The 13,490-nt window shown below is 43.4% G+C and overlaps 1 protein-coding gene across 7 annotated transcripts; it reads left to right on the top strand.

Moving 5' to 3' along the window:
- The first annotated feature begins 3,475 nt into the window (after window positions 1-3,475).
- On the top strand, window positions 3,476-13,298 carry RESP18 (regulated endocrine specific protein 18). 7 transcript variants are annotated; one of them, XR_002123535.1, is made up of 5 exons: window positions 3,476-3,726; window positions 5,667-5,753; window positions 5,988-6,027; window positions 6,146-6,234; window positions 13,266-13,298. XR_002123535.1 is itself a non-coding variant. In XM_019638367.1 (4 exons), exons 1-4 carry the CDS (start codon window positions 3,642-3,644, stop codon window positions 13,267-13,269), a joined length of 270 nt encoding a protein of 89 aa, XP_019493912.1. In that variant the 5' UTR covers window positions 3,476-3,641; the 3' UTR covers window positions 13,270-13,298. The 7 variants fall into 7 exon arrangements, 4 of the variants coding, with proteins under 4 accessions (XP_019493912.1, XP_019493911.1, XP_019493909.1 ...); XR_002123534.1 differs by lacking the exon at window positions 13,266-13,298 and adding an exon at window positions 8,809-9,025; XR_002123536.1 differs by lacking the exon at window positions 13,266-13,298 and adding an exon at window positions 8,809-9,025 and having other exon boundaries at window positions 3,476-3,986; window positions 5,667-5,758.
- The last annotated feature ends 192 nt before the right edge of the window (window positions 13,299-13,490 follow it).

The raw sequence follows: 13,490 nt of genomic DNA, 5'->3' as shown, positions 1-13,490 counted from the left end.
CTTTGAACCCCAGATCCAATAGGCCTGGAACCTGCTCAGTCTTCTGAGGCTGTTACTCTCAGGGCCCCCTCCAATGAATAGCAAAAGGAAGCACAGCATCAATGCGTGCGTGATTTATCATTATCATAGCTATTTCCCTGGAAGTCTGACATCTTAAAAGGGAGAGAGAAAAACATCCACCTATGCTCAACCCACCCAAAGGCCATTATGTCCCTTTTTTCTTTAGCATTGTGCTTCTCAAAGAAGGTTCACACTCATTTGCTCCTAGGCCTCAAATTCCTCCTGTAAATAATTTTAAAGTATTATGTGTAACACAAATCAATGATAACCAGATAAAACTCCAGTTCCTGGCATGTCAAATAGTTTGTGTCAGACTCTCCTGCTAACATGACAAAATATAAAAATAACTGTGAAATCATGGAGACCAACCAAAAGCAAGAAAAACTAGAAGGAATTTAATTCTTGAAAAAGCAAGCCTAGTGGGTGAGTACCACATTTAACAGGATTTTCCCTAAAGACACTTCACCATTCCCTGCAGCACACAGGGGAACAGCTCAGGCAGAAAGTGACAGTCTGCCTGGCCGAGGAAGCAGAGGTTGGAGTAGAGAAACCCCAAAGCAGATGGAAATTGAGGGAGAAAACTGGGAAATGAGTGAGCTACAGAGAGGTGAACTCCAAATCCACATACAAATTCTCCTCAGATCCTTAGCTACCTTCTAAAATGGCACATGTGCAGGGTGAGATTTCACGAAGCCTAGTGGAAAAGTTAAATATCGGAACAGGGATTTTAGAAGCTGCCACAGTGTTAGGGAGACTAAATTTGGGGTTCAGGACTCATAACATTAGTGGGTCTTGGTAAACACCTTGGGGTTTTCATTGAAATCCTGAAAGGACCGTATCCTAGGTATACAGTAAATACAAAGTCCAGGGCTAAGGGAAACAGCCTAGGATTCAGACAGAACTAAAATACTCTGGCCCTTATCAGGCTTCTGATTGTAATAAAACTTTCTCACAAAGAAACTCAGGCCCAAACACTTAAAGAAGAAGAAATATCAAATCATCAACTCTTTTAGAGCATAACAAAAGAGGCAATGCTTTCTGACTGATTTTATGAGGCCAGCACAACCAAACTTTTGGAAGAAAACATAAGAGAAAAACCTTTGTAAGTCTGGGATAGGCAAACATGTCTAAAAAACAGCATTAGCCATAAAAGATAAAATTAATAAATTGGACTCCCTCAAAATTAAAGTATTTTGCTCTTCAAAAGACACTATTAAGAAGCTTAAAATGAAATTTTCAGAGCTAGAAAAATATTCCATTTATCTGATAAAGGAGTGCTAACCAGAAGTACTCGAGAATTATGTAAATTAGGGATTATAAATATTTTTAGACATTGTATTTATTTCCAATTGCTGCTGTAACAAATCACCTCAAACTTAGTGGCATAAAGCAACAGAAATTTGTTATCTCACAGTTTTGGAAGTCAGAAGTCTAAAATCAAGGTGTCAGCTGAGCTGTGTTCCTTTTGGAGTCTTATAGGGAGAACCCATTTCCTTGCCTTTTTCAGCTTCTAGAGCATTCCTTGGCTTGGGACCCCTTCCTTGCCATGCTCCAACCTCTTGCTTCCAATGTGACATCTCCCGCTGCTGACTCTGATTCTCCCGCTTCTCTCTTATAAAGACCTTTGTGGTTATATCAGGCAAACGCAGAAAATTCAGGACACTATCCTCTCTTGTCTGAGGTTAATCACCTTCTAAGGTTAATCACACCAGCAAAGTCCCTTATACCATGTAAAGTAACATTCACAGGTTCCAGAGATTCAGACGTCGACATCTTTAGGGGCCATTATTCAGGCTACTACAGATGTCATAAGTATTGTGGCTATGTACAGTAAAACTGTCATTAATTCTAAAAGATGTGTATTGAATCATTTAGGAGTGAAATGTCATGAAGTCTGTAAGTTACTTTTAAATACTTCATCAAGAGAAAGAAGCAATTGTGACAAAATCGTAATTGTTAGTCTGGGTGGTAGGTATATGCACATCCTTCTCTGTTTTAATTGAAATTTTTCATAATTTTTAAGCTTAATAAACAAAATATTGAAATGCCAATCTAGGGTTTAGAAAGCCCACACACTAACCTATAACTAAACAAGAGTGGACACAAAAGATCAGTTAGTTCGTTAGCTAGTTATTGCAATAGCTCTATTAAAAAGAATACAGTAGTTTGAACCAGGATGATGGAAGTAATGTGGAGAAAAGTGGATGGATGTGCAATATATTTTGCAGGTCAAATCCATGTATGTTGAAGGTTTTTAGAAGGATGAGGGTAAAGTGAGCATCAAGGATAATAAAAATAGACTAAAGGTACTGAGTGTCTACTGTCTAGTCGTTATTCATATTTAATCCTCACAACAAACTTATGAGACAGGCATAATTCGCACCTACGTCTTACCTGCAATTCATTTATCCAACTTTGGGCCTGGGACTAGAGGTGGTAGTCCTCGACGAGACATGGTTTACATTAAAAAGGAGCAGGTGTCTTGGGGTGAGGTGGCTGTGTGGACGTAAAGGGAAGGACGAGTTGGGTAGGCGTTTGCAGGAGCAGGGCCTGCCGGCGATTGGCCGAGCTATTAAGAGAGGGCTGTACAGATCCAGCTGCGCTAGCTAGCGAAAAGCAACGACCCCACTTAGCCCCTCCAGCTACGGTCTCTACTTTCCCTGAGACTTAGGTGGGGAGCGATTGCGCTGAGCCCAGGAGGATGCGGCGCCTGCTGTGGTCTGGGGACACGGCGGGGGGCGCGGGGGGCAGCACCGCCTGCTCCTCTGCTTCCTACTGCTGAACAGCTGCCCAGGGGGCTGCAGAGAGGTGCAGGCAGGGCCAGAGCGCGATCCCCAAAGAAGTGGGTCAGGAGTCCTCAAGGTTAGGAACTTAATAGGAAAAGAATATGTTTGGGGACGTGAAAAGAGATAAATGTAGAGTGTCCTACAGAAAGAGGCGCAAGCTTGGGGTAGGGCTCTGCATATGGGATCTGGACCTAAAAGAGGGGCCAACTCAGGGGGAAATCGGGGAACTGCGAAGAGGGCGGAAAAACAAGCGGGAGGAGAAAAGTAAAGACGGCTTATGCGACCACAGGAGAAGCAAGACTTGCCGAGGGGGCCAGGATTTCTGTACAGTAGGAGCAGATACTGCGGGTATCGGGGCCTGGCTCCGGAAAGAAGGCTGGGCCGAGAGATACGCCAGGGCTTCATCATAAGCCCTCAGAGCCTGGCGTCTGCAATCGGTTTCCGATAAGAAGGGGAAGGCTAGCCAGGAGTAAAAGAGGATGGAGTGGGAAAGGGTCCATCCGTTCCCCCCGCCCCACAACCCCCCCCCGCCCCCCGGCTCTGCGCCAGCGGGGTAGGCCAGCGCAGAATCAAATCTGAGCAGCCAGAGACGAACTGCGCAGACTCGAGGATTCCGCACCCGGCGCGAGGGGAAGACAGCGCAAACTCCTAGCCTGACGCCAACTCTCCCCCTCCCGATTCTTGGGTTTAGAGGCCTATGCAGAAGACTCGCGAAGAACTGTGGGAAGAGGCCTGGTGGCAGATGACAAACCGGGTGGGGGTGGGAGGTGGGGAGGAAGATCAAGCCTTGTGGGAATGCCTCGCCCTCTTTACCGCCCAGAGCTGCCTCTTTGCCAGGCCTATGTCATCTTTCAGCACCACGGACAGCACCAGGCCTCCTGTGAGTCTGAGGGTGTCCAGTTCTCTTTTCCTATCAACCTTGGGAACGCTGCCTCTTCCCTTCCAGAAGCTCTTTTCCTTCTCAGTAGGATGCTGGAGTTTCTGCTTCTACCTACAGCCAGGAAATTGATATTAGGATCCATTTGATTGGGGAAGAATTCCCTTTTCTTAAGGCCTGTTCATAATGACTCATGGTAGTTCCACTACAGAAAAAAATGGACTCTTCCTCCAACCCCACCACATCTACCTGGAATAAGAAAGGTGTGTATAGCATTAGGGACTATCCTACCCCACCCCTTGTCCTTCCCCTATGCACAGTTGGGCAAACTGTGGCTTTCAGGACAAGGATCCAAACACAATCAAACCCTATACATACCAATACTTTCCCCTATAAGGATTCCAGGCCTCCTCTCTAATCTCCTTCCCTCATATCTGGCTTCAGATCTTTCCATGAGATGAAGTTCACCTGCTTCTCATGCCCCCTCTGTTCACCTGATTATGTATTCCATGTGTATAGCTAAGTTTCTGCTTACCTACAGGCTACTCTTTGCCTGCAGCCTTGGTTCTTACCTGGAAGTTGGTACCAAAGGTGAATGAGGTGTAGGGCCTGAAGAACAGGGCAGGTGGTGATGGGGAAAGGCAAAATGAAGAGAAGGAGCACTTGAAAGGAAGAAGGAATCTGGTTGGGGGTGGGGGAACAGAGACCAGGAAAGCCAGAGGTTATAGTTGAAGCTACTTTTCTTCAACTTGGAGTGTGAAGTCTTCTGGCCAAGTTCCTTACTGAAGCCACTATTTTGCCCTGAGATGGTCAGGGCCAAGTGGGAGTAGGGCAGCTCTGACCCTTCCAAGGATTCACTACCCCAGTCTTCCAGCACTGGCAAGTTGTACGCCAGCAGATTGGGCCCCGAGGTAAGTAAGAGCTGGAGAAGAGAGGCTAGGGCCTGGTCAGATATGAGGGGAGGGGGGATAGTGAAGGGCTGTTTGATCTGAAGACAGCCTTCCTTCTTCAAATGCGTCTACTTGAAACTCTCCTGTTATGCTCACCTCATGGAGAAGGGGTGAGACTGGGGGGTGGCAGGTGGAGTTGGATGGGTTTTTTGTCCTTAAACACTCTTGAGAAGAGCCCAGCAAAGGCTTCTAGAAGAAACCCCTCAAAGAAGCCAGCATCTAACTCCTTTGGACTAGTCCCAAACCCTGGCCCTATCTGAGTGTTTCCAGAGTCAGGAATCCTCAAGTTCTCAGCCAGAAGAACACCCACCCAGCCCTGTGTCTGAGTAGGAAGCAGAGCAAATTGTATGACAAATACAGAAGAGGAATGAAAGGGAGTGGACGGTCCCTGGGAGACAGATGGCTGGCCCTTCCTTAAAGTAGAGTTTCATGAATGGGGAGAAGAGCAGATAAGAAATCTATCTAGAGTTCATATTACTACTACTACTACTACTACTACTACTACTACTACTACTACTGGCGTCTAATATGAGTATAATGCCTTAGAACAGTGGTTCTCAAAGTGCATCCTAGGACCAGCAGCATCAGCCTCATCAGGGAACTTGTTAGAAATGCTAGTTCTTGAGCTTCACCCCAGACCTACTGAATCAGAAACTGTGGGGAACAGTAATTTGTATCTTAACAAGCCAGGAGATTTTAATGCACACTGAAGTTTGTAGAGTTTCGTAAGCACTCTACCTCCCTAATCTCATTTAATCCTCAGAATAGCATCAAAGGAATCAGCAAAGAGAATATAATCCTAATCCTAATTGAATATGTATCACATGCCAGGCACTATGCTAAACAACTTTTATATACCATCTCATTTAATTCTCTCCACAAATTGTGATTGTTTACCTACTTGAGAGAGAGGGGTAGTATTAATCTCACCTAGTCCCTGGAGTGGGCCTGAGTGTCCCACATGTCAACTCACTGCATCCTTTCACCCTGCAGGTTCGTTCTGGAAGGATGACATCACCCAGGATGTGATGACCCAGAAGGTGGAGCACATCAGCAGACTCCACCCCCAAGACCACTGGGGTAAGGTGCGTGAGGTCTATGGCAGTCCATGCTGTCTGGTGGACAGACAGAGCACATAGGGAACAGGTATTAAAACTGCAGGTAAGAGCTGCCAAGAACACATTGAAAATGATCCAGAGGTCCTGTCTGGGATCTGTAGGAAACAATTCCATGAGCCATTAGTGATGTCTGCAAAAGGAGAGGAGGTGGGTGTTAGCAAGCCTAGCTTCCATTTGTCATCCCTGTCTCTTCCAGGAGCAAGCAGGAAGAGAAACTTAGACTCCTTTTCCCCAAGGTGAGACTCATGTGTCTTCTAAAGAATTTTAAGTCTCTGCCTTTGGATCCCATCTCTTTCCTTGTGGGGCTCTGTCGCCCTTCTCTGATTCCTTGACTCCTGGCTTCCCTCCTCACAGAGCCCAACGGCTGAGGTGAACAAGGATCAGTGCTTTACCTCTAAAGTGGTTTTGAAGGCCCTGAACAAGAGATGGCCAAGCCTGTCAAGGTGAGGGGCTTACTTTTTCTAGGGAGGTTGGAATCCCCAAGAACCTGTTTATTTTTTTAATTTATTTTTAAAAAGATTTTATTGGGGAATTGGGGGAGGGGACAGCATTGGGGAATCTGGGAAGGGGAACAGACAAGTTGCTGTCCTTTTGTTCTTCAGTCTAGTTGTGGAGGACGTCGCTTCACTGGCCCATGTTGGTATTGTGATATTGCGTTTTTCCCAGGTGAGGCAGATCGGTCACCAGCCACTGGACGACTGCTCACGCCAGCTGCCGGCCACTCACGGTACCTTACAGCAGCCCACTGCAGCCCCACTGCAGCCTATTCCTTTGCCACGACTCACAGCAGCCCAGCTCCAGGTGGAGCTGTTGTTCACCATCTTAGCTGTGGAGGGCAGCGTCACTAGCCTATGTGGGATCCCAATCGGCAGCCCTGCTGCTCAGAGCTCACACTCCCATACCAACTCTTAACCAATGAGCCACTCAGTTGGCCAGCCAAGGACCTGTTTAGATGAGGGAGGCAGGCATGAAGAAGGCAATGGGTATTGAGGTGTGAATGGATATGCTGAAAAAAAGATATTTCTTTTTCCAATCAAAGGGTACCCCCACTTTCCTTTTCTCTTTCACAGACCACCTATGGATATACATATGAGAGGTTGCAAGTAAATGGGAGTCTCTAAGGACAAAATGATCTATAGTTTCATGCATAGGCATTGAAAACTGCAGAGTTTTCAAAATTAAATAAAAGATCTTCCTCTTCTCCATACATTCCCTTGTTTATATCAAGTGATAGCAAAGCTCCTTTGGATAAATAGAAGAGGTAGCCCAGAGGCCTTCACATTCAGAACACACACACACACACACACACACACACACACACACACACACACACCACCTTGCTCTACTCTGTGGCCTGAGCAAGTCATCTGGATAAAGCTCTGAGTTATTTCCTTGAGATGCTTGAATCCTTCAGAATCCAGATTGAAAACACCCACTTAGCCCTCCCATCTATGTTTCTAGATGAGATGCTGGGGCTCAGTCTGGTTAAGGGCTGTGTAGCAGATTCACGGTAGAAGCAAGACTGGACCCAGGTACCCTGCACAGCCCCTGCCCTTTCTCTCAGGGACTGCAGTGGTTTTGGGGCTGTGCCACACATCAGGCCCTTCCACATGGACAAAATTTTTTTTTTTTGACTAAGACCAAAATTACAAGAAGGTGGCAGCCAGAGGAAGCTGTAAAAGAAGGGCCTCCCAGGCAAAGAACACTGCAATGACAAATATCCTCAGACAAGGATACCAGGGTCTGTTAGAGAAGCAGACAGAAAAGTCAGTGGTAGAAGATTAGGTTGGAGAAGGAGGCCCAGGACTGACCAGACAGAGCCTCACAGATCATGGTAAAAAAAATAAATAAATAAAATAATAATAATAATAATAATAATAATAATAATAATAATAATTAGGGCTGGCCGAGTGGCGCGTTGGTTAGGAGTTGGCTTGGGATGCCAGCTCTGAGCAGCAGGGCCCCAGTTCAGATCCCACAGGAGGGCCAGTGATGCTGCAACCTCTACAGCTAAGATGGTGAACAACAGCTCGACCTGGAGCTGGGCTGCCGTGAGTCGCGGCAAAGGAATAGGCTGCAGTGGGCTTCTGTGAGCTACCGTGAGACACTGGCAGCTGGCGTGAGCAGCCGTCCAATGGCCGGCGAGTGACTGCCTCACCCAGGAAGAGCACAATGATAATACCAACCTGGGCCAGTGAAACGACATCCTCCACAACTAGACTGAAGAACAAAAAAGGACAGCAACTTATCTGTTTCCCTTCCCTGATTCCCCAACGCTGTTCCCCTCCCCCAAATCCCCAATAAAATCTTCACACACACACACACACACACACACACACACAAATTAAAAAAAATTTTAAGTGGCTTTTATTTTAAGTATAGTGGCAGGTTAACTGGGAAATTTTAAGGAAGGAGATGTCATAATGTGATAGACAGTTTTAAAAGGCCACTCTAGTGATGTTGGAGAATGGATTGTGAAAAGAGCAAGAGTGAAAACTGAGAGGCCTGTAAGGAATGGATCACCCTGGTCCAAGGAGGACTGAGGTGGCCTGGACTGGGGTGGTGACAGTGGAGCTAGCATCTCCAGCTAGCTGTGCTCTCCATCCAGAGGCAGCCTACATCTCAGGGGGCTCCCAGCCCCTCATGCTTTCCTAGGAAACTGGTTCCCTTGGTTCCCACTCCTGCGAGGTGGCAGCTGGGCTTCCTAAGCCTGGGCTGGTTGCTGAGTTTATGCACTCCGAGCTAAATGACAGACCCACCTGTGAGGGACTGGTTGCTGGGGTGCTTCTGCAAATGCAAACAAGGTGTTGCCATTCTTCTCCAGCCCTGAGCCCAAGGGAAAATCACAGGAGTGAGCATAAACTACATGTGGGAGCCAGGGAGACAGGCACTCAATCAGTGGGCTGAGTCACTGTAGACTTACTCAAACCAGGTTGTGATTGAAACACATAGGGAAGGAGGCTAGGTGAGGGAGGGGCTACAAACTGATTCCAACCCTTCGTTTCTTCTTGTTTTAGGGCTTCTTTGAGCCACCCCCTGCTGTGGGCCAACAACCTTCTCACTGATTGAGACCTTGTGAGAAGCCTCTCTGCCCCAATTCCCTCCCCATTGCCCCCCAGAGGGAGCAGTTCTAAGATGACTCAAACCTGGATCATTAAAGTGGACTTTGATGCAAAGTCTTTCTGTGACTTGGCTTGAGGCAGGATGGGTAGGGTTTGGACCTGGTCAGAGCCTCCAAAGGAAGAGAGGTGGGACCAGAGCAGGGGTGGGGTGAGGAAAGCACAGCTCCTCATTGGGTGCTCACGGCGGCTGGTCTCTGTCTTCCTCTCAGTGACCATTCCTGCAGTGGGGAAAATGAGGGTGGTACTACAGTTGGAATGTCAGCCTTCTCCACCTACACCCAGCTATGTTGGGTGGTCTAGTTGCCCACCCTTCCATGTCAGACAGGCCTGCGCCCTGCTGTTTTATGGGGGTCTCCACCTCCAGCATTACAGCCCCTGCCAGGGCTTTCCCACTCATCTAGTTCCCAAGAATCAACAGGGAAGTACTGTGATCAAAGTGTAGGCACAATAACTATTTTGATAGCTCTTGCCAGTTTGCTCCTAGGAGCTTAAAATCTTAAAAGGGAGTGAGTAATCTGACTACCCATGCTCAGCCCAACTAAACACCACAATACCTTACTTGCAGAACTTCATACTTCTCAAAGTACTCTCACACGTTGGATACTCACAAGTGTCAGCAAATGGGCAGGTATCAAGATTTAATGTTTCTAAGGAGTAACAGAGTTGTATACACGTATTAATAATCATACAGTTATAAACAGAAGTTTGTATACTTTACTGGATATAAGTTATACTTTAATAATAAATAATAAGTATGAACCTCTCAAAATGTAAAAAGTGAATAAGAGAAAAAATGTTTTTGAAAAGAAGATGGATGATTTGCTCTACATGATATCAAGACAAAGTATGAAGTTGTAGTAATTAAGAAAGTGTGGTATTGATGCAAAGATGATATGTAGATCTATGAAATAAAGACCCCATAGATAGACACACAACAATGTGGACACTTTATAATAAAGATGGTACTGCAGAGAAGAAAAGGTAATCTTTTCAATACATAGTTCAGGAACAACTGGGTGCCCTTGTAGAAGAAAAATTCACTTTTATCCATAACTTAAAACATACACACAAATATAAGCTAATGTGAAGAATTAAACAATGAAGTTTATTCTATAGCTTAAAGCCATTTGATGGTTTTAATGCAATTCTATGAACTCCTACTCTACAAAACTTTGTGGATGAAGCATTTAGAAGGTAGTATAAGAAAATAACTCCATGTTCTATGGGTTGGAAAAGATTTCTTAAAGAGGAAACAAAAGTGCTAAAGATAGTACATTAAATAAAGAACATCTATAAACTCCCTTACAGCTTAAATAAGACAGTGTTAGGGTATAATATTGTGTCTGCTGCTATGTAAACACAAACTTCTTCTAGCTGTCTTTCCTAATAAAAATGGAAAAGAAATAATTTTTTAAGTCAGTGGTTGTCCAGTAGAAATATAATTTATAAATATATATGTAATTTTTAAATTTCTAGTAATCACATTTTTTTTAAGTAAAAAAGAATTAAGGCTATGTCAACTCCCTTGTCCTTTGTAAAAATATGGTTTGGAAAGACGTTTTTTACTTTGATATCCCACAGAAAATCACACTAGTCCATTATTTGATGATATTGTGCCAACTGGATATGGTGAGCAAGATGCAGCAAGTACCCTAGATGCCATAAGACATATGCATGGAAGAAGAACCTCAAGAAAGCTCAGAGTCCTTCTACATCAGTGAAGTTTCTAGGGTCCAATTGTCTGTGGTATGTTGACATGCTCTCTCAAAAGTGAGACAAATTACTTCATATCTACCACAATAAAGAGAGAGAGAGAGAGAGAGAGAGAGAGAGAGAGAGAGAGAGAGAGAGTACTCTTTGTGAAAGAATGGGCCTCTTTGGCAGTTGAGGCAAAATACAACACATTTCAATGTGCTACTCTGACCCATTTACCATTAACCCATCAGGCTCCTAGTATGGCCTGAAGCAAGAAAGTGTTCTGCAACAGCATCAGGTTGCAATGCAAGCAGTCCTTTCTGAGAATGTTTCAAAACTGATGAAAGATATCAAGCTACACAGTCAAGAAGCCCTTTGAATCTCAAGGAGAGTAAATAAAAAGAAACCCCTCCCTGGTCACAACCTAGTAAAACTGTTGACAAGCAAAGACATGTTACCTACAAAGGAGTAACAAATATACTGACAAATGATTTCTCCAAATTAAAACAAAACAAAACAGAGAGAAGGGTATTAAGTGAGCAGAAACCTTAAGTTTGCCCCTTGGATCTACTCTCCACTTGACTTCACCTCCCTGTTTTCTGTCCAAAGAGGCTGACTGACCTGTATGAGCTCCTTCTTTCTCTGGATTCTGATTAGGTTAGGGCAATGGGAATACCTAAAAAGAGAACAGAGAGAGAAAACGAAGAATGAGGAGCAAGTATTTATTTCCCCAGTGTCCTCCCTGTGAGGTTGTTACAGGTTGTCTGCTTCCCCTGGCATACATGTGCTAGGAAACATGTACAAGAGTATACATATTCACACTATGCATTCATGATAACCCAAGACTGGGGCTAATCCAAAAATCCGTATTTCTTTGCTTTCCTTTACCAAAGCATGCATCCTTAGATTATAAAATTGTAAAGAAAAGCAAAGAAACACGGTCAACAAGAGAATGGATAATGGTTACCTTTGGAAAGAAAGAATGAGTGGGGGACACAATAAGGCTTCTAGGGTACAGGAAATGTTCTATATCTTGACCTGGGCTACCTGGGTATTCACTTTGTGATCATTTATTGAGCTGTTCATTTTTGTTTTATGAATTTTTCTGTCTATTATATTTCATAATTTACAAAGTCTTTTAAAAGGAAATAAATGGGAATAAGTGGTCAAAGTGGCAGGGGGAATTGTGGAAGGTGCAAAGACTTCCCTGAGTATATCTTATTATACAGTTTTGATTTTTGAACAACGAAAATATTTTACATATTCAAAATATAAAATTATATAAAAATGAAAAATCAAACCCTAAAATTGAAAACAAACTGAAACAAACATACGAAATTGTATATCAAATTGTTAAAAATGACTACACAAACAAAAGAACTATTTCAAATTACTTTAGAACACAACATTTTGATGGTATACTCCTAGGGGTTATATTCTAAGGACAAAATAAACTACCAAAAGTCTTAAACGTATTCATTATTTATTAGCAGACTACTACATATATTATTATTTATAAATTATTGTATGCATGTTGTAGGATTGAACATATAAGTGATTATGTTAATGTCATTAGGAACTGAAATTTTCAGTGTAAGAATAAAGAGATACAAGTATAAACTCAAAAGAGTTCAGTAAAAATCACAGATACATTTTAATCAGAGATAGTGTGTGTGTGTATCTTAATATCCTAGCTCTGTGTATTGAAAGGCCTAGAAGCAACATCACCTCAGTAGCCATTATCACCCCTAAAACCCGTATGCAGTCTCTAAGGTCAGTCCTTACTGAAAGCTACCAAGTCTCTTTGGAGGGATGGCTGCTCCCATGTCTAGGTCAGGGAATAAAAACAGATGAATCTGGTACATCTTAGAGTGATAGAAAGCAAGGGAGCTTTCAGTGATTAATGGGATGTTTCAGAAGGAGATCAGAACCAGTTTAAAGGAATTTTTACTGACTTACTCTGGGACAATTTGAATATCAAAGAGAATAATTATTGCAACTGATTGATACACACTGAATATATAAAAATCCATATTTTCATAGTAGTGCTCAAGCAAGAAAAGTCATGAAAATATTTTTTTAAAAATTATTTGTCATTGTTGGAGTTAACTATTACACCAGCTCATTACTCTGCAAATTGGTAGTGGAAGAGAAAAAACTAAGAATGTATGTTGCCTCTCCAGTTGGACTTATATTTCAGGGTAACTAAACCCAGTTGATGAGAAAAAGCTCCTCTTTATGAAATAATATCAGCTAACAAATGTTAAAGGAATGATAGAAACAAATCACCATTTTGCAACCTCTAATGAAATCATTTAGTCAAGGATCAGGCACACCATTAAGTGAAAAGTTGATAGGGAACTAGATATTCTCAATATGCCAAAATATCTTCCCATGGATCACATACGCAGTCTGACAACTAAGTTCATGAACTCATCCTAGAAAAAGTGCTATATACCTTATTGCTGAATATCACTATGTTCATCTTTGAAGTATTCCCCTTGGGAAGCTATGCACCAATGCCAGCGCCTAGTGCACTCTTCAAAGCAATTTTGGAACTCTTTTTCTGGAATGGCCATCAGAGCTGTCATCGTATTACCCTTGATGTCCTGAATGTCTTCAAAATGTCTTCCTTTCAATATTTCCTTTATCTTCAGGTAAAGAAAGAAGTCATCGGGGGCCAGATCAGGTGAGTAGGGAGGGTTCCAATACAGTTATTTGTTTACTAGCTAAAAACTCCCTCACAGACAGTGCTGTGTCAGCTAGTGCATTTTCGTGATGCAAGAGCCATGAATTGTTGGTGAAAAGTTGAGGTCATCTAATTTTTCACGCAGCCTTTTTAGCATTTCCAAGCTTGGTTTGGAAGTAAACCAGTAAACTTG

This window comes from Hipposideros armiger, unplaced genomic scaffold (genome assembly GCF_001890085.2).
Source record: "Hipposideros armiger isolate ML-2016 unplaced genomic scaffold, ASM189008v1 scaffold_38, whole genome shotgun sequence".
NCBI classification, from domain to species: Eukaryota; Metazoa; Chordata; class Mammalia; order Chiroptera; family Hipposideridae; genus Hipposideros; species Hipposideros armiger.
Note: the sequence above shows the minus strand (reverse complement) of the source record. Positions and strands in the feature narration are given on the sequence as shown.